The following is a 21971-nucleotide window of genomic DNA, read 5'->3' on the forward strand; positions in this document are numbered from 1 at the left end:
CAGTCTCTCTGCCACAGGAAAAAAAAGTGTTAAAACGCAAAGGGAATTAAGTAGGAAAAAATTAAACTCAAACATCTTTTTAGATGAACTCTATTGACTATCAAGACTTTCCAAACCCATGTTAGTCTCTTAGCAAACAAAGTTTGCAAAGTGGAAAATAAATTTCTTTGAACTTCTCTACAGGAATATGATGAAAACGTTAGTCATCTGTGGTCATAAACAAGTAGAACTGGAAAGTGAGTTCTGTTTCTAAGTATTAAAAAAAAAAACCCTAAAAATCACCCATAATCCCATCATTCAATTAGAATTAAAGATTAACAAAGCCATAGATTACTAGCATGCACGCCTTCATGTCCAAAGGTGATTTAGCTATTCTTAGCTGGTAGTTCTTACAGATGGTGTTTAAAAATACATGCAATGAGAGGTACAAGTTTATGACTTCTCTAAAGCTCTGCTCTCCATCTCTGTTAATGGCCTTCCTGGTGTTACAGATTTGTTTAATGATCAATAGAGCTTTCTCTTCCTACCACTAAGCCTTTCAGAAAGTTGCATAAATAAGTCAATGTTTAACTGGATTCTTTGGGTCTGAAATGGAAAAGTGAGAGTTGATGGGAAGTCTCCATGGAAACCAGCCTTGCAGGAAGTGGCCAGAGGGGTTAGTGTGGTGAAAGAGACTTACAAAGATGTCATGAAGGAAACAACTGCTTTGTAAATCTGGGTAAACGTCTGTAATACCTTGATTAAAACAAGCTACATTACAGGCCCAAAACCACTTCCCTCATGATTTTCTTTTAAATGTCTTTAAAGTAAAATGGGGCTGAGCCACTCTAAAACTCATCCTAGAGTGACCAAAGTAGCACCTTTGCAAATCAAAGAGGAAGAGACTCCCTCAGCCCAACCTGTGGACGTTGCATTCAACCAGAACCTGGAAGAAACGAGTTCATATTCATTTGCAAGACTGCGGGACCGGAATAAAGCTTTGGAAGGGCAGCTACCACCTCTAAGAGAGACCTGGTATGGAAGATATTCTGCAGGTAAACATAAAACCCAGTCTGAGATCTGTGTATTTGTGCCAAGGAGAGCTACTGACAGAGTTGTCTGACTGTCCATCCCCATAATCTCAGAAAGTTCTAAATTATTGAAATATAAGGGAACATTTTTGATGAAAGAAAATCAATTGTAAGAATCCTGGGTACATTAGAATGGGTCTGTAAACTGCATAAAGGGCTTTTCACCATTCCATGTAAGAAGGAAAAATCATTTTGTTTCAGCTTAGTTTATAATGCTTTCAATGTTTATACTTAGCTTTGCCAGACAATTAAAATTATTTAGATAAAGGTGTGATCAATTATGAAAATCATATGTTTCAGTTAGATTCTAAATTTAAATCATTCTTTCCAGTATAATTTTATGCATCAAGTTTTGTTGTTTTGAAAGGAGCATTTTAGGAGTTCATTCTAATGTGAATTTGGAAACCACCCCAAACAGGATTGATTTATTGCAGTACAGATGAGTGGATGAGTCACCCTTTCCCCAACTCCATATTTTTCTTGGTCATCTGATGAACTAAGAGAATTTTTCCCAATTATAATAGGAAACTTTGAGCCTGAAGTGGCTATAAATTATCCTGGGGTATTTTACAAGACATGTAAATTCTTTTATGTCAACCACAATAATAATTAAACAGACATTCTAACTTGAGAAATGTACATTGACAATGTATACAAATGTATATACGGATGTAATTTTCTCTTTTCTTCACACTCTGGATCAATAACACAAATAAGTTTTCATTATTGGTCAGCTTGGCCAGAAAGCCTTACAGTCTCTTTCGGTACCTAGTAAATCTTACCTAGAATGATCTTCACTGCTATTTTCTATAACTGACAACCTTTGACTGGCTCTCTGTGACCTATGTTCTTATGTTCTTCAACTTCCTAAGGGCATGAGTGGAAATTTTCCTTTTAATTTCATCGAAGAATTTCTTTTTTATCTAAACCCTTTATCCAGAATTCTAAGTTTTTGGTAACTGAATGGTAAAAGCTGATTCTTATGCATTAGAGTCCCAACTAGGAAATGTTCTTATTTTATAAATGGCAAAAATCACAGTAAAAATAAATAACAAGGGGATGGTGAGCATTCTGACCACTATCTTCAAGGGGCCCGTATTCTAACTCCAGCTCCACCAAATGCCAAATAGTATGACTTTGGGCAATTTACTTCCTCAGTTTTTTTTTCAACTATAAATCAGGGGTGAAAATAACTGCCTGACACCACCTATGCCATTTTGGGAGAATCAAATTAAATAATGGGTTGATATCTTCCAAATCATAGTCTACAAATAAGAAGTAATCAGGCTGCTTAAGAAAACTTTGCTGAAAATATTTAGATTTTTAAATCCAATCTGTATTTTGTTGTCGCAGCTGTTCTTTCTGCTTTGTTCAACATGCAGGCATCTCTTGAAAAGTAAGGACATAGTGAAGTTCTTAAGGTAGTCATTCCAATGTCTCAAGGATAGAAACACATCATTACCCAGGAATTTTTCCATTTAAAATGCAAAGTAAGACTAGAATAGTCTACACAACAATCTGGAAGTCAGAATGCTTCCATCTTGTTGAGAGGAAAGAATGGGGTCTTCATTTATGCAGTCGAAGTCCATGGTAGTAATCCCAGGGCCCAGGATAACCAAGCCAAAAAATCAAATTCATAATGGATCTCTTGCCTCTCTGTTTCTAACGAGGCTTAGCCCTGGGTTGTTTTATCAGGAAAGAATACTGACATGTGGCAATTTGTGGGAATGTCTTGCCCTAGTTTAGGGGACTCTTCAAGTAGGGACATACAATACTCAGCTCTGCACAGTCCTGTTACACACTCATGCTCCATTTCTTTATCACATCTCTCTAATACCTATCCGTCTTTCTATTTCATCTGAAAAGAGAATTTATTTTAATTTCTTAAAGCTGTATTTTTTTTTCTGATTTCCTCTATGATTTTGGGGAGATTTCCATGACATTAAAATAAATCAGTAAGTTTCTTTTTTCAGGCCAAATTCTATGCTTGAATAACATTGGTCGTCAATACATGAATTGTGCAGATCTTCCTCTAACTATCACTCTGGAGAGAAAATGAGGGAAGCAGAAATTAAATCCTGAGTCTAGGCTAATATTTTATCATTTGCATTCATGTAGGGTCCCTGCTTTATATGTTTCATCTCATCTCTATATTCAACTCACAGAGAGATATATATATATATAGATAGATAGATATATAGATATATAGATATATAGATATATAGATATATAGATATATAGATATATAGATATATAGATATATAGATATATACACACACATATATATATAGATATGCATATATATGTGTGTGAATATATATATATACATATATATATATATATATATATATATATACACACACAAAATTGTGTTAACAAAGTCTAATAACTTATGATTAGCCTAATTTAACAGTGAATTTGTTTTTAATGGTTTGGTCTTGTTTCTCCCCTAATCCTTCAAGTGCCCAGGACCATGTATTTTGACATCCCACTGGAACAGGGAGAAACAAGTATTATTAAAAGTCATCCACCCCGAAGACTTCAAGTAAGAATTTAAAAGGCTTCATAAGGAATTTCTTTCTTTTTTTTTTTTTAGAGATTTTATTAGGGAAGGGGAATGGGACTTTATTTTTTATTGGGGAACGGTGTGTACTTCCAGGCCTTTTTTCCAAGTCAAGTGTTGTCCTTTCAATCTTAGTTGTGGAGGGCGCAGCTCAGCTCCAGGTCCAGTTGCCGTTTTCTAGTTGCAGTGGGCGCTGCCCACCATCCCTTGCAGGAATCCAGGAATCTAACTGGCAACGTTGTGGTTGAGAGGATGCACTCCAACCAACTGAGCCATTCAGGAGCTCAGCGGTAGCTCAGCTCAAGGTGCCGTGTTCAATCTTAGTTGCAGGGGGCGCTGCCCATCATCCCTTGTGGGACTCGAGGAGTTGAACTGGCAACCTTGTGTCCCATGTGGGAATCAAACCGGCAGCCTTCGGAGTTAGGAGCATGGAGCTCTAACCACCTGAGCCACCGGGCTGGCCCCCCATAAGGAATTTCTTGAATTTAATGGTAACATCCCTTTTCAACTATAATCATAAAAGAGAGACATTGACCATGACCAAGCAAATGAGAATGACATTATTGTTAAAGAGAATGTTGTCAATGCAAAGACCACATTTCTCTAGGATTTCCTTTTGTAATGATTTCAGTTTTCAGGCCACCACCAAAAGAAGGAAGTATAGCACGAAAGACATAGCCATGATGGCACTCAAAGACCTGAATCTTGCATTGATTAGTTGGACAACTATGGGAAATTTAATTGTAATAAACAATAACAATGACAACAGCTACTACTATTTAATTACCACCTACAATGAGTCAGATACACTCTAGACAACTTGATTGATGTCATTCATTTAATCCTCATTACCCTCTATGAGAAAGGAATTATTATCTTTGCTTTATGCACGTGGTTCGGAGTTAAGTAACTTGCCCAAGGTCAGCAGAGGCTAGATATCAACCAGGTCTCCAAAGCCTGTGCTCTTAATAGTCAGCCTAGATGATCTCTCCAGCCCTCTCTCTGTCCCTAACCTTTTGTTGTTCTAAGTGTTAACTGGTTGTTGAAGAGCAGAACATTAGATTCCAAGGCAGCAAAGGAAGAGCTTCAAATGCACTCACCTTAATATATATTTAACGAGTTTTCTCTAGAGAACTATAAATTCTAAGAACTCTCATCCTAGAAGGGGAAAGAGCTCTGAGTGGGTCCTTGAAAATGAGCATCAGCTAAAAGGAGGGCTAGGGGCTCTCTTGTGGTCAGGATCTGTCACTGACATATGAAAAAGGGAATTGGAACCAAATTCCACCTGCTACACAATTCACCCAGATGCCTGGAGCAGTCCCAGGGGTATTTGAACTCATTTGTTAGGTATAATTTCTGTTTCAGTTGTTGTTTCATTTACCTGTTTTCTCTAGAAGCTCACAATCATTACTTGATGTGATTATATCCTTTGGTCACAAAAAGAGCCAAAATATTAGAAACCTCAAAATGCTGTTTACTGAATGAAAAATAAAGTGATGTTAAATTTTTGAACATGTATCTAGCTAAACTGAACAATTTTAAAACTTCTGTTTTATTCCTAAATCAAATGCATCCCTTTAAAGGAGTGTGTTTAATATATGCTCCTGTGGAGGCTCTAAGCTGAATATCTCAAATAGAAGATATTACTATAACCAGTGAAAAATATGTGTGTAGCAGTCTAGAGTTCACAGAGTACTTTTTATATCTATCAACGCTAAATAATCGAAAGTTAGGCTTTGACTGTCTCGAGTCAATCAAGCTCAAAAAGGGAATTTGGCATTTTAAAGTAAAAAACTGCACCCCTACATCCTAACCAGCCACCTTAAAAAAAAAAGAACCAAGACAAATGAATTAGTTGAATGCAAAGACTATGTCTTATTCAGTCTTATATCTTCAGTCACCAACACTTAATATGTACCTCACAAAAGGTTGTGAATTAATGAATGAAGGAATGAACAGATGAATGAATGAGAATGAGACCTATTATGCCTGGTGGAAAAAAATATATATATACATCAAAGTGCACTCCCCATTTCATACCTGTAGCAGCATCACTGGACTGGAAGTCCAACTGACTAGCCAAAACAATCCATGTGCTGAATTATAAGGATATAGGAGTGTTTTATTGAACCCAAGAGCTGAGAGGCACCTGGCTATCAGGGAAGAGCTATGCCTTGGGACTTGACAGGCACAAGAACTCTCTCTCTGTCTCCCCTAAACTCTTCATGTGCTTGCTTTACTCTCTCCCTGCAAATAGATTTTCTCAGATCCTCAAGACCACTGGTGAAATATGGCCACCCTGAATTTGCACCTTACAATTCCAATCAAACAGACAGAGTGGCCTGGCCCTCTTGGCTCCAATTCCAAATTCCTGGGAGAAAAGATCTTATTGGCTCAGCTTTGCTTATGATTCCAGTTCTGGTCCAGTGAGCTATGACCAGAGGACATGCTCTGCAGTAGAAATGTGGGCACTAAAGCCCTCCACCAGAGATTCTGAAGCCAGCTCTCAGAGAAGAGGGAAACTACCGGGAACTTGGCAGACACTCTCCAAGATATCAACTATAATTATCTTCACAAATGAGGCTCAGCACATTTTCCACTGCAAATGGGTTTTTGAGAGAATAATAAATGTTAGGTTCCCATGACATGCTAATTAATAGCCTAATCTCTGCCAGAGAAAATTCTGAAAGTATTTTTAATTATTAAACCAAATCTAATTGCACCTTAAGTAATTTGAGTTCCATATTTGGCACTCTCCACTTCCTGAACATCTACTCAAATAAAGAGCAGGTTATGAACTAAGGTTCTCCAACGTGGAGCTGCTGAGATCTGAGAGCCTCTGCCAGGGAACTCTGAATCTAATGTGCCTGTCCCACGTTGCAGAGTCGATCATTACTGTCTCTTCTGGCCTCATTCATTGTCTCATCCACCCATCTCAGGTGCACCCTAAGGTGGAAATGTTCCCACCACCTGCCAGCCCACCCCCACTACATAGTGTTTCCTCAGATGACTCCCTCACCTCCCAAGATTTGCTCAAATCTCACCTTCCCGATAAGGCTTATACTGACAACCCATCAACAACTGCAACTCTCACCCTGGCACTCCTGATTTCCCTGAGATTTCACTATCTTTTCTTTTCCGCAGAACACTTATTTTCATCTAACACACCAAGCAATTTACTTATCTGTTACGTACAGTGTATATTTTTTCACTCCCTCCCGCCCCCTCCCTCACCCCAATGCTAGAATATAATCTTCACAGAGGTAGGGATTTTTGTCTGCTGTCTTCATGAATGTCTAAAACAGTACCTGGCACATAAGGCAGAACTGGTTAGTCCTTACCGGTATAGACAACAGGGTAGAGAAATGTGGCAACTGGATCTGGAGAAACGAATAGAAGACATCTGACACAATGCCATTTATTAAATTATTGATATTTCCTTTATTCCTACTGTACTAAGAGGTTTTTTCCGGGGCTGAGTGTTACATTTTATTGATTTTCCCCCATCTATTAAATAATCTACTAAAATAATCTCATGATTTTCTTTTTAACCAGTTGATACAATGTATTATCACACTAATAGATTTTGTAATGTTGAACCATGCTTGCATTCCTGGCTGAAGTCCTACTTGGTCGTGAGATACATATATAAGGACAACACTGATTTTTTTTATGCTTAGGCTTTCTGTATCTATTTTCCTACATGAAGTTGTTCTATAACCACTGTGCTTCTTTTTCCAGTTTTGCTCTCAAAATTGTGCTAGTTTTATAAAATGAATTGATTACCTTTTTCCTCTTTTCTACTCTCTAAAACATTTGATATAACATAGTTGTTAGCTGTTCCTTAAAAGTTTGGTAAAACAGGCCTGTGAAACCATCTTTGGCCACCTGACGTTTTGGGCGAGTAAGATATTTCCCTACTAACTTAATTTGTTTTATGGTTCTTAGTTGATTCTTCGTGATTCAATCTTGCTAATTTATATTTTTCCAAACAATTATCCATTTATCTGTGCTTTCAAATTCAGCTTTCTGATAATGCCTCAAACAAATCTTCCAGCTTACATTTTGATGCATCTCTTTTATACTCAGGAAAGGAGAACAACACAGCCCCTGAGCTGACACTGTGAGCCTGCCTCTAGTTTCCCATCTTACGTGGAGCATTTTTAGGTCCATTTAACCTACAGAAATAACTCAGAACCATCAAGAGACCTAAATGCCTTATGGATAAGCTTTCCCCAAGTTTTCTGTTCTGTTTTCTGGCCCATGGAGATACACATCTTGTATTAAAACCTGACTATGTCTTTTTGGTTTTATGTTTTATTTTTCATTGTTATATTTTTAGAACAAAGGATGTTAATGAAACGTGAGCTCATTGCAATGCCTTGACCAGAAATTCCTCCTTGGCCTTATGATTTCTTGCTTCAAGGCTATCTTGGACATCTTTACCTTTCTCCCAGGACCCTTAGAGGATACATTCTAGAGTCATGGTGCCAAACAAATTTTACACTTTCTTCAAGTTGCTCCTGACCACCTTTCTCCTCCTGCTAGTAAACAGAAGCAAAGACCATCTCAGGCTAGTGTTTGTCACGAAGCTCAATGACTTATGCTTGATTTAACCTTCTTTCCTAAATCTCCTCACACTTCAGCTGGTTATCCTGAGCATTTGTTTTATTTGAGAGGCCAAATAATCCAGAAATCGTTAGACAAATAATCATTTTCTTTTATATTATGATACTAAAAAAAGGGTGTCATTTTACCAATTCTCTCCTAATTCCTTCCATTGGATTCTCTCTGACAATGATGAAGTGAGGCATCTTGCTTCCCAGGCAAGGAAAAGGAACATTAATTAGAATCCAGAATATCAAGGCAATTTCATCTGACTGGTTTGCTTAGAGAAGCCAATTTTCCAACAATTTTTTCTGCAGTGCTTCTCAGACCAACTGCAAATGATTTAACAGAGGGATCCTATGTGCAATGTTAGTTGCTGCCATCTAGTGTCCTTCGTGGAGAAATAGTGGGAAACTTTAGGTTCTTTTCAAAGGCCAGGAAGAAAGCAATTGACCAGAGAGAGTACATCAAGACACCTACTACTACTCAACCCTTATCAGGCCTGCAGATTCAGATAAAAAGAGGCTGAAAATAGAAGAATAGCTATATTCATATTTTCAAAGAAAAACCTGGCCCTAAGAACTTATGGATGGATGATTTTAAATAGTTGAAAATATTTAAACAGCTGGCCTCTTCAGACTAAATTTTTCAATGCTCCACAAACAAATCCTCTGCAGTCCATTTTGATGTAGTTCCTTTATTCAGTTGAGGCACGATAGACGCCAGTGGACCCCACCGTAGGAAATCATCAGAATACCCTGGAGAGCTTTGAAATATATATATCCACATATGCAGAGGGTGCCGAAATATATATATACACATCATAAGAAAAGAAAAAACTGTATTAAAATTCTAATACTCAATATACCGATAACAAAAGATGAATACAAGTCACGTTTGACTTCTGCAGTTACAAGAGGTGCTCAAAGTGGTTACCATAAGCGTCCAGACACTTCTGATTACAGTGAACTACTGCTTGAGCAATGTTGACCACAGTGTCCACTTGTATACATTTTTTTGGCACCCCCCGGTATAAATAAATAAATATATATATATATATATATATATATATATATATATATATATATATAAAACAATTGATAAACTGGACTTTATGAAAATTAAGAACTTTTGTTCTGTGAAAGTCCATGTCAAAAGAATGAGAAGATGAGAGAGGATATACAGATGGCAAGTAAGCATATGAAAAGATATTCAACATGTCACTAGGGAATTGCAAATTAAAACAACAATGAAATACTACTATACACCTATTAGAATGGCCAAAATCAAGAACACTGACAACACCAAATGCTGGTGAGGATATAGGACAACAGAAACTCTCATTCATTGTTGGTGGGGATGTAAAATGGTGCAGCCACTTTGGAAGACAGTTTGGTGGTTTCTTACAAAACTAAACATACTCTTAGCATATAATCTAGCAATCATGCATCTTGGTTATTTACTCAAATAAATTGAAATTTTATATCCACACAAAAATCTACACACGGATGTTTATAGCAGCTTTATTCATAATTGCCAAAACTTGGAAGCAACCAATATGCTCTTCGGTAGGTGAATGAATAAATAAACTGCAATACATCCAGACAATGGAATGTTATTCAGCATTAACAGGAAATGTGCTATCAAGCCATGAAAAGACATGGAGGAAATTTAAATGCATATCACTAAGTGAAAGAAACCAATCTGAAAAGACTGTATACTATATGATTCCAACTCTATGACATTCTGGAAAATGTAAAACTCTGGAGACAGTAATAAAAATATTAGTGGTTGCCAGGGGTTAGTGGGGACAGAGGGATGAATAGGCAGAGCACAGAGTACTTGGGGGGTAATGAAATTATTCTATATGACACTACAATGGTGGATACATGTCACTATACATAGAGTGTCCAGCACCAAGAGTGAACCCTAATGTAAACTATAGAGTTTGAGTGACAATGATGTGTCAATGCAGGTTCATTAACTGTAATAAATGTACCATTCTGGTGCAAGATACTGAGAGAGGGCAGGTTGTGTGTGTATGGGGACAGAGGGAATATGAGAACTCTCTCTATACTTCCTGTTCAATTTTGTTGTGAACCTAAATCTACTCTAAAAAGTAGTTCATTAATTAAATATACACATACATACAAATATGTATCATATATATGTGTGTGTATATATATATCCCCCCCAGACCTGTTGACTCTCAATCCCCAATGAATAGCCCAGGATTATTTTTTTTAATCAGGAGATTCTGATGATACACTAGGTTTAGGAACAAGAAGTGGAGAAAGCATGGTATTTGGAATTGTACAGACCTGAGTTTGAATTCTGAAGTTGCCACTTTCTAGTTGTGCAACTTTGGACATGTTATTAACCTCTCTGAAATAAGGAGTCACCATAATTATCCACAGGGTTCACATGAAAATTGAATGAGATGATATACTGTGACTTGGGCATGATGGACAGTAGTGGCTACAAAGGCATATCGGCCTCATCACCAGAAAGAACCAAATCCTGAACCAAGCCAAGGGGTGGCACAAACACTTCCTTGGTCTCTCTTCAGCCCCAAATCTCTCTTCGGCCATTGCATATTCTCCTTCCCATCAGTGCCTGGATATCCCTTCACCCTTGGTCTCCCTTCCCCTTCCTTTTCTAATCCATTCCCCTCAGGGTTCTGAGCTGATCAGCTGCTGCTTCAGGTACCAACAGGTTCCATTTGTCCTACATCTTTATGTTCTGCATAGAAGAGAGCCAAACCTCTCTCTTACTAGTACCAATCACCTCTCACTACCTCCTTACTACATCATTATGTTAAAAAACAAAAACAAAACAAAAAAACCCACTTCCTTACCTTAGGCTGCTCTAGCAGAAAGGACTACTGGCTGCTCTCCCTAGCACAGCTCAGGCCCAGGCCCAGGGACCAGGAAATTGTTCCATAGGGATGTAGCAGGAGGCACGAGTCACACTCCCCACCATGAGGGCTGGGTACTCAGCCTCCATTTTTCGTGGTTTCTCCCTCTCTTTTTACCTTGGTCACCTGGAAAACCAAGCTGGCTTCCAGACCTACCCGTTGATAACACAACAAGTCAAGCTACACTGAAAAATAATTTCAAATTATATTACGATTTGCCTTTGGTGTTGGACTAAGGTGAGAGTAGTGCTCCCGACGTTTGCTGCAGCGTGGCGTCCTGGTTTTCCTCCTGCTCCTCGAGCCATCACTTCCCAGTCTCCTTGGCCATTTCATCTCCACCCATCAGCCTCTCGGTTTCGGACTCTTCAAGCCTTCAGGCCTTGCTTCTGCTCTTCTCACTCTTGACCTCACCCATATTATGGTTTCAGTTTTTCTCTACCCAAGAATGATCCCCAAACATGCATCTCCAGCAAAGACCTGTCCTCTGAGCTCCACGCCTGTCTATCTAATTGTCTACTCAACATCTACACTGCTACGCCTCTAAGGCATCTCAGATTCAGCCTACTCTAAACTGCATCTGTATCTTCCTGCTATATTCCTGGTCCTCCTCTAGAATCACCCATCTCAGTTACTGATGACACTCTCTGTCCCTTGAATTTGAATGTCATTTGGACACTTCACTCTCCCTCATCAACCATCACGGATCCTATTTGGTCAGTTTTACGTATTTGTAGAGCCCATCCGTGTCCTTCCACGAGCCCCCAGCCCATCACCTTTGTCCTCCTAACTGCGTCCCCACACCCATGACTGCTCTTCTTTAGTCTAGCTTCCACACTGCAGCTAAAGAGATCATTTTTAAAAAGCAAATGTAATCATGTCACTACGTTGCTTAACACGTGTCAGTGGCTGCCTGTTGCTCTTAAGAAGACCATCTTATACTGCCCATCAGGCCCAGCATGCATCAGCCCTGCCTACCTCTCCAGCCTCATGTGAGCGACTCTCCCTCTCACTCTGAATGGCAGCCAACTGACTTCTTGCAGTTCCTTCAACAGATCATGTTCTCTCCTACCTCAGGGCTATCAGTCATGTTGCTTCCTCTGTCGGAACACCCCTCTTAAAACCCCCAACCTTCCAACTTTTTCTGAAAAATTACTTCCTTGGGAAACTTTCTTGGACTGCCTCCTCCCCCGTCTCCCCCTTGCATTAGTTTTCTAGGGCTACAATAACAAAGTATAACAAGTCGTGTGGCTTAAAACAATAGACACGTATGGTCTCACAGTTCTGGAAGCTAGAAGTCTGAAATCAAGGTGTTAGCAGGGCTGGTTCCTTCTGAGGGCTACGAGGAAGAGTCTGTGCCATGCCTCTCTCGTAGTTTCCGGTGATTTGCTGGCAATCTTCAGCATTCCTTGGCTCGTAGAAGCAACACCCTAGTCTCTGGTTTCATCCTCATGAGGTAATCTCCCTGTGTGCATGTCTGGGTCCAAATTTCCCTTTTATGAGGACACCATACATATTGAATGAAGGGTCCACCCTACTCCAGTATGACCTCCTCTTACCTAATTATATTTGCAAAGATGCTATTCGCCAATAAGAGCACATTCTGAGGTGCTGGGGGTTAGAACTTCAACACATCAGTTTGGGAGAAGGAACACAATTCAACCCATAACACCTCCCATTTCCAAGATGGCGTCCTCCAGTTATGTATTCTCATAGTCCTGCCCTGCATACTTTTTCCTCAAAGCACGGATTAGTTTGTGATTATTCATCAAATAATCAAACAAGCAAAAGTCTATCTGTTCCCCCCATAGATTGTGAGCTCCATGAGAGAACATGTTTGTTAACCATTGTACCTCCATTGCTGGAATGTAGCAGCTATTCAATAAGTACTCGCTGGGTAAAGAAATAAACTCTGTGATTCTCTAGGTCTTTGGCTGCATGTCCATGTGAACAGACCAGCGTTTAGGTCCCAAGCCTACTCAGTCCCTTCCCTGCGCTCCAGCTTCCGGAGCATTAAGTCATCCAAGGCAAGGAGGGCTGCACGCAGACCTCCTGGTTCATCCGTTGCTGCCCAGGCTTAGTGACCCCTTGAAACTCCAGCATCACCTCCCCATAAAGCCAATACAATGCTAGAAAAAGTCATGTCTAAAATTTGTTAGCATACTGGACTTTCATTTTAAATGTGCCTTATAAGCACCCGTGATTATTACTGAGGAGGCTGAGGGAACTTCTCTGGAGATCTTAAAAAGAGGTCACTTCCCTAAGGACCAGAAGAACTCAGCTGGGTGGTGAAGGAATGAATAAAATTAAGTAACTTCCTGGTGCCTGTTTCATCTCTAATACTCTAAGATCCTTATTGTTTGATTACTTCAGCTCTGGTCCCTCAATGCAGATAGAAAAGGACTCTTCCTTAGTCTTTTAACTCGCTGACCAATATTTAGATCAGTAAGTCACTGGCAACAATGCAATGGAACAATAAAGAAACCAGATAGGTCGGAAAGCCTTTGGCACAGATACGACTGTAATCCTGTTGAAATTGCCTTCTCTGTGTGCTCTCAGGAATAACTGCTGCTTTTACAAAGTGTTAAGATAGTTTAATGCCTAGCTTTTATGTTTCACCATCTCATGGCATGAGGAACGCTGAAAATGCTCTAAATGTTGGACTTGTAGAAGCTTGAACCCATCAACCTGCCACAAGTAATTACTTCTGAAAGGATCCTGAGCCAGCAAGAAGCCAGGACAACTCACAAAGCAAAGGTGACCTGTGGCGATAACCGGTGGGGGTGGGTAACTGGGGGGATGGGCTGTCCTTTTCATGTGCTCCCTGCACAGAAGCCTTCAAAAACAAATCAAACTATTAAAGTCATTCCGAGTGAGAACTCTCCAAAGCTATCCATTTTCTCCTGGGCCTGCCTCTAACTGGCGACAGCTCTTGCCTCTCAGATGAACCCGGGGTCCTTCTTTGCTTCCTGGTGAAACAGGGAGAAATAGATGAGCGAGAGAGGAATTTTACTTGGACATTGGTGATTCTGGAAGTGTTCAAAGTCGTGAAAAATCCAGCATAACTCTTCCCTTTCCTTTTTCCTCTTGGACTAAAACTTCCTTTGTTCTCGGTTTTCAGGGTAAATCACATCTACGAGTTGTTCCTGACTTGTTTACCACAAGCTCAGCAAAAAGTAATCCCGGAAAGGGTCTTCTGTAAAGCAGTTTCCTTTTATAGATTTGTCACACTCGGCTGAGGAAACATCCCTCATGTAGAAATGTGAAGTGTGAGACGAGTAGATTTTTAACACTTTCCACTCCCCATCCATGTAAAGAGCCAGCCAGGCTCATTGGGTAGAAGATGCCCAGGTACTTTTGGATTCTCCAGGTCACGTTTGTGATGCTGACGGCGCCTGCAGAGATGGGCCCTGCCTGAGGCTCTCATCTGCAAGCACCGTCACTGTCCACGGGAAACATAAGAGACAGCTCTGAACACATTTGGCTGCCATATCCTTTCCCTTTCCTGGCCACAGCAAGTGATGAATGCGGGGGTATTCACCCCTGGTTGCCCTCAAAAACTATCTGCACTGTCCCACTGAGATTTATAATGCACCACGAGGAGATTACCAAAGTCACAAATAATCAACTTCAAATCCTTCCTAAACTGCAACATGCCAGCGCTTATATTGGTGTGGGGGGGTATACTATAGAAATAGGTTCCATTTAACCACTCAGTGGCTCCCCTCTGTCACAGCCAGACAATGAGTCAGTGGTAGAAGAGGCAGAGAGAGAGGCAGGTCTCATCAAACCAGAACACACTTCTGGGAACACAGTGTGAGGCATCTGTTGACAGGGGAGGTGATCTCTTGTCAAAATGAGATGTGGGAAGGTATTTCTGTTCACGGTTTGCAAAACTCTACAGGAGTCTTAAAAATCACATTATACGTATTGCAAATTGCCGCTTCATTCACTGATAGCTACACGAAGGACTCATGGGGAAGTGCAATGATCCTCCTTCGACATCACAAGAGACCTGTATGGATTACGATTTGGTGATTAAGCTCTCACTCTGTTGCAAAAACGGATTTCAAGTTGTAGGTTGCAGAGTCAGTAACTAATTACTCCATGCTAACGAGTGTGTCATCTTCCATAGCAGGAACTGGAAAGGAAGATGCAAACTCCAATGTATTCTTCTGGGAAAAGACAGTATTTACATAAGATGCAAATGCTGGAAATGAACCGTAAAAGACAAGAGGTAAATATGAGAAGAGAGAAGGAAAGTGTCACATTTACCAAATTCACTCCAGGTAATTACTGCCCTGGCACCTGAATACAGTTAAGCATTCATCTCCAGTCTTTACTTAGCATTTTAAATGTAGTCGTTGGAGCTAAAGATTCAACTACTAGAGTTGGGAAGAGCCAGCAAGAACCCTTCTGCTACCACCCTGCTGAGTCTTGTCTCTATTTTCAGTCCTCACAAGGATGTATCCATGTCTCAAGTCTCTTTTTTTTAACCGTTGCTTCTATGACATTCTGGCTCCAGCAAGAAAATGAGGTTAGATCATTTTTTGTGGTTTAGCAAAAGGGAGGGGGGTGATTGGTCTTTATTTTGATACCTAGGCATCCTTCTGTAACTTATGTAGAATTATCTTACAAGAAAGATCTCTCGTAACAAACCCCTTTACAATAATGTCTCCTTTCATTCTTTTGTTCCACATTTCTCACTCGAGTGGATAAGCCTAGAGTTACTGTCTTCTGCAATTCCAAATCTATCAGCCAGGCTACAGAAGAATGTTTTCACAAAGGTCCCCAGCTTTCTGAGACTGTAGGCACGCTCTTCCTTTCTCTAACAAGGCTGTGCATAAAGAAAGTTTCTGTGTCTTCTAACAGGAAAAAGAGAACCTTGTTCGGATTAGAGGACCACTGGTGTATCTAGATAAGCACACAACTTGTAACATGGCTGGTCCATTGACCAATTCTGGTGAAAGTAACTGTGGGGGAAGAACATTAACTGTTTATAGCTGATCATTTTCAGGCCCAAGTGGAGTTGAAGAAAAATCATCAGGAGGCAAGAATTAACAAGCAGAAACTGAGGGACCACAAAGCCAAGAAAATTCTTGAAACCATCCCAAGAAATGATGAGGAGGAGGACTTTCTAACCTTTTTGCCTGATGAAACCTTGGACCAAAGTTCACGTGAGTCATGTAATTTTTTTTTAGTAAAATAAAGTATTTCAAGTATTTCTAAAACTTCATCAAATAAACTTCTAGGGGAGCGGGGGTGAGGAAAGACAGCAAAGGGCCTTGGGTTCCTGCTGATATTTTACTTCCGGGAACACAGGGAGCATGTTGTCAGGTAATGGAAAATGGCTGGGAAGGAAAGACAGAAGTTGAAGCACTGTAATAAGATGTCTCCTTCTTTTTAGAGGCTTACTGTACTTGACATGCATTATTGCAATCCTTGCTCCATCCCTAGAAGGAAAAAAAGCAAAAGAGCCTCATCTTGTTGTGAAAGAGAAGGAAGCACGTGGAGATAATATTAAATGGCAAATTTGTATCAGCCACTGTGGTGCCATATGCAGACACTCTCGGCCCCACCCACCCTGTCCCCTGCTGCTCTCTCCAGCACATTCAGAATGTCTAAAACTCAATCCGGCATTCCTGCCCACTCCAAGCTTGCTCCCGCATCATCCACTGTCTCAGTGGGTGAGGCCTCCATGCTCTGTCACTCAGGCAGGAGACTTGACGTGTTTGCAACCCTTCTGCTCCCTCTCCTTGCAGCTGGTCAGTCACCAAGTCCAACCGATGTCACCTAGCCCTGAAATCTCCCGTCTCCCTCCCATGCCCCACGACATACCGGGGCTATTGCTGCAGACTCCCGACTGTACTCATCCTTCAGTCTCACCCTCCTTCTGTCAACCCTCCATGTCAGTGGTCCTCAGTGTGGTCCCCAGACCACGAGCGCCAGCGTCACCTGGGAACTTGTTAGCACTCCATTCAGAGCAACTGAATCTGCAACTGTAAGAGTGGAACCCAGCAGCCTGGTTTTAACAACCCCCCGATCTGCTGATTCTGAGGCCCCTGAAGTTTCAGAACCATTGATCTCTCAGTATTCAAACTATTGTGCACAGACCACTGGGACTTTATTAGGAATGCAGAATGTCGGGCCACACGCCGGACCTACTGAAGGAGGCCTTGCCTTTCATCCAGATCCCAAGGTGATTCTCATGCACAATAAAGTACTAGAAGTGTTGCACTAATAGCAGAGTAATCATATGAAATGTAAATCTAACCATTTCACTCTTTTAGTAAAAAAAAAAAAAAAGGAAAAGCCTTCAGTGAGTCTCCATTGGCCTGAGGATAAAGCCTAAACTCCTTTTCCTGGTCCTCTAAGCCTACAGGACCCAGCTGCTGCCTTCCCTCCCGGCTCCATCTCCTGCCACTCTCGTGCCCAGCCCCCACACTCCAGCCATCATATGGGCTGCTCCACAGCCTCGAATTGCTCTGTGATTTCCAACAGACACCTGTGTCCATATCCTCTGTGCTATGTTGCCCCATCAATTAGAGTCCCAATAAGTTTTCTCTGTCTGTATTCCCCCAGGAAAAACCCACCATTGCAAATGTACAATATGGTCCACACTCACAGGTTGCTGTGCTGTGGGCCAAATGCCCACCTCAGCAAGACTGACCACAGAGAGATCTACGGAAATGCTGGCCAAGCTTCTGGAAGGTCTTGAGATTCTAAAAGGCAAAACTGCCAGTGGGAAGAGACACTGCTGCTGCTCAGAGGCACAAGATGCTTAACCAATATGTGAATTAAAGAAAAGGCTGAATAATTGAAAATCTACTGGGGGCACCTATTTAACCTATATGCCTGAGTCCCAGAATGAAATATGCTGTGCAGTCACATAGAGAAACAACTTTTACAATTGAAAAATATTGGCAAGAAAAGTGCTTTAAGTACAGTGAGACACAGAGTTGCTGCTTGAGGTCAGGCCAAGAAAAACCAACATTGGTGAAGTCTCTGGAAGATGCCCCAGATTTGGAGAGGCCTGGGAGAGACTGTGGCACATGGTGAAAGGGGTTTCCTTTGCTCTCCGTGTGCTTTTTAGAGCTGCTTCATTTTGTTCCAGTGAAGGTTTATTGAGTGCTTACTATAAGCCAGGCACTGTGGTCTGCCCTTAACATGCATTATTGCATTTAATCCTCACACAACCGATAAGGTAGAGGTTACCACTAGCCCCTACGTGACAGAGCTAGGATTCAAGGCCAGGTGTTCTGACGACCCTCAAATGAGCCCTCCCACCCACCCCTTGTACAGCTTCATCAGGACTCCAGGGACTTGTTGCTCTGTCCAGGACAGCCTTGGGAAAGTCTGCAAATATAGAGGTTGTGATTCCTTAATCTTATCTATCTCTCAAGAAAAGGCTGCCCTCTGCAAAGCCTAGAGACTTGACCACTGCAGTAAGCATATGCTGAAGCAATGATTTCTTTTTACTTATTGCCAAATAGCATCTTTAATTTATTTCTCTGTCTTCTAAAAGAAGTTCACTTTTCTTCCTCCTAGAAGTAGAGTGTAACCATGACCATAGACTTACATGAGCATTCTGCTAGTCAGGTTCTGGGAATTAAGGTTTCCCTGTACCCATCTCCTCTTAGTCAATGCTAGATTTGCCCATTCTTGTTCCTTCTTTTGGAAGATGGGATGAGAGTTTCGGGTCTCTTGTGAGATAAAAATCAGTCTTCGTTTTCTGCTGCCTCTTCAAAATGAAATCATCCACATTTCACATACATTTTACATATATTTATGTAAAATAAATATATATAAGATATATAAATATATATTATTTTACATTATATACATATATATATATATATATATATATATATAGAGAGAGAGAGAGAGAGAGAGAGAGAGAGAGATTAGGTTGGTGCGAAAGTAATTGCAGTTTTTGCAATTTTTTAACCTTTTAAACTGCAATTACTTTTGCACCAACCAGATAGATAGATAACTTACACAAAGTGAACATCACTCTTTTGGACTTACAATTCCGTGAGTTTTAACATGTTTATGTGGTTCCTGCCCTTTCCAGAAGCCATGATTTGAATATAGAAGGTAGAAAAAGCCACGGACTTGACTTCATTTGAACCCAAACAGTACATTTACTAAATGTAAGATCCATGGGAGCAGGGATCTTTTTTTGGTTCCTAGAACCAGTGCCTCGTACACAGTAGACTCTTGATAAATGTAAGCTATATATAGTCTGTGTAGGGTTACTTTATATAGAGAGAAATTATAGCTAAATTCTAGTTATTTAATCTTTGCGAACCTCAGTTTCCACATCTGTAAAATGGGGATAAAGCATTGTCGACCATGTAGGGATTATGTAAAAATAACCTAAATATGTATAAAGCACATATAAAATGTAAAATGCCATATAAAGGCATGGGAATATGGACAAAACTGAAGAAAGATGGAACTGATGTATTATAATGAAAATAACTATGTGCATCAGAAGAAGTGTCACCTTAAATACATTATTTGAATGTCACCTTCACAATTCTGGTTTTATCTGGCCACCTGTACTAAGTATTTTTCTTTAAGGTATCTCCTAAAAACAAGAGCAATTTTCCTGCATAACCTCTATACAATTATTGTACTTAGAAATTTTAACATGTTTATGATACATACTATTTTCTAATACATAATCCATATTCAAACATCCACAGTTGTCCCAATAATGCCCTTTATAGCTACTTTTTATTTGCCTCTTTGTGTTTTATTTTTCAGATCCGGGATCCAATCTAGGACCATGTACTGCATTTTATTTTTTGTCTCTTAGCCCCTTTAACTCAAGAACAATCCCTCATCCTTTTCTCCTTTCTTCTCTTCTTTTCTCCTTCCTGCCCTTGTTCTTAGGAGGTTTGTGGTGACGTATTTTGGGGGGAAGTGACTCTGCAACTAATTCTTAAATGGTTCAGCTGAAAAGTCTGTGTGTGTATTTATATTTACATTTATATTATATATATCAATATATTTATAGTGACAAAATATTGATGGGTTGGGGTATACAGGTGTGTATTGTACTATTCTTGTGACTTTCAGAAGATTTAATTTTTTTTAATGACAAAAAAATATTTTTAGTGCTTGCCCTGTTGGAATCCTTTATATGTATATATATTTTATATTTAAAAAAACAGGGGTGGCCGGATGGCTCAGTTGGTTAGAGCGCAAGTTCATAACAACAGGGTTGCCAGTTCGATTCCCACATGGGCCAGTGAGCTGCGCCCTCCACAACTAGATTAAAGACAACGAGCTGCCACTGAGCTTCTGGAGGGGCGGCCAGATGGCTTAGTTGGTTAGAGCACGAGTTTTCAACAATAAGGTTGCCGGTTCAATGGGATGGTGGGCTGTGCCCCGCCCCCACAACTAAACTGAAAATGCAACTGGACTTGGAGCTGAGCTGCGCCCTCCACAACTAGATTGAAGGACAAGACTTGACTTGGAGCTGATGGGTCCTGGAAAAAACACACTGTTCCCCAATATTCCCCAATTAAAAAAAAAAAAGTCAAGCAGATTATTCTAGATTCACAAAAACCTAGGCAATTAAATAAGTACATAATTGTCAGGGGGAAAAATAAATTAAATGAATTTTTAATTTTTTGCAGGAAATTCACAGAATGCAGAATTTTTAGAACATCATCCAATGAATGACTATTGTCCCCGGAAAATTGGCAAAATGGAAATATGGCTCCGTGAACAAGAGACCCGGGGACAGCTTCTTTGGGACAGTTCCAGCTCTGACTCAGATGAGTTAGGGAAGGTTGAGAAGAAACCACGGGCACTGGTGAGGACCAGGACTGAGAGAATTCCACTTTTTGATGAGTTTTTTGATTGACAATAAGAATGCTATTCATAACCCCGACACTAAGTGCTTCGAAAGCTTGCTTCCCTGTAAAAATTCTTCAAGTTTGTATACAAATTATTCTGAGGACACCCATTCACTTTCTTTTCATTTGTAATCTTACGATTAACAGGAGTGACATATTTTGCTAATTATGCTACATAACTAACTGCCTCAAAACATAGGGGCTTAAATAATAGCCATTTATTGTCCCACTTTTCTGTGCATTGCTGGCTCTGTTCGGTGGTTCTTCTGCTGATCTCTTTTGAAGTCTTTAGTGTAGTTGAAGTCAGAAGGCAGCTAGGGCTGGAGTCATCTGGAGGCTTGACCAGGACCCTGAGATAGCTGGACCTTCTCCAGGTAGTCTCAGAGCCTCTTCACATGGTTTCTCCAAGGTAGTGAATTTTTTACACTATCAGCCCAGGGCTCCCCGAAGCAAATATTCCGAGAGGAGGAAGCAGAAGCTGCCAGCCCTCTTACACGCCCACCGCATTCTATTGGTTAAAGCAAGTCATGAGTCAGGTCACAATCAATGAAAAAGGGCACAAATTCCACAGCATGGTCCGTTGGGGCCCACCTTTGAGACCTGCCACCACACCATATTTTTAGAAAGGAAATTAAATCTGACAAAACAAAGATAGGAGAGAGTAGATCTGATACAAGTACAAACGAGTTTCTAACAGAAAGTCACAGTAATGCTACATTAGAGACTAAGCTCACTTAGGTCACTTTCTTGGGAGTTAGCAGCTTATTATCTCATCACAGAGAGGCTACAGGAAGGAAATGGAACAATGTCAAGTGTGAACGGCCGTTGTGAATTAAAGCTCAAAATTAAATGAAGATCTCTTAGAGTATGATGCAGATCTTAGAACTCTTCAAAACTAAAGGGAACCTTAGAAATGTTCAGTCCAAAATTACTCCATTTACGAA

At 40.3% G+C, this 21971-nt stretch overlaps 1 protein-coding gene across 5 annotated transcripts; it reads left to right on the forward strand.

Moving 5' to 3' along the window:
• Window positions 1–621: 621 nt before the first annotated feature.
• Window positions 622–21257, forward strand: CCDC198 (coiled-coil domain containing 198). Of its 5 annotated transcripts, XM_074327432.1 has the most exons (8): window positions 633–718; window positions 808–1034; window positions 3533–3615; window positions 13826–13912; window positions 15291–15392; window positions 15609–15692; window positions 16173–16332; window positions 20806–21257. In XM_074327432.1, the coding sequence occupies exons 2-8, from the start codon at window positions 812–814 to the stop codon at window positions 21033–21035; spliced, it is 969 nt and encodes a 322-aa protein (XP_074183533.1). In that variant the 5' UTR covers window positions 633–718; window positions 808–811; the 3' UTR covers window positions 21036–21257. The 5 variants fall into 5 exon arrangements, with proteins under 5 accessions (XP_074183537.1, XP_074183534.1, XP_074183535.1 ...); XM_074327436.1 differs by lacking the exon at window positions 20806–21257 and adding an exon at window positions 16563–18909 and having other exon boundaries at window positions 622–1034; XM_074327433.1 differs by having other exon boundaries at window positions 626–1034; window positions 15294–15392.
• The last annotated feature ends 714 nt before the right edge of the window (window positions 21258–21971 follow it).

Source organism: Rhinolophus sinicus, linkage group LG03, assembly GCF_036562045.2.
Source record: "Rhinolophus sinicus isolate RSC01 linkage group LG03, ASM3656204v1, whole genome shotgun sequence".
Classification (NCBI taxonomy): domain Eukaryota; kingdom Metazoa; phylum Chordata; class Mammalia; order Chiroptera; family Rhinolophidae; genus Rhinolophus; species Rhinolophus sinicus.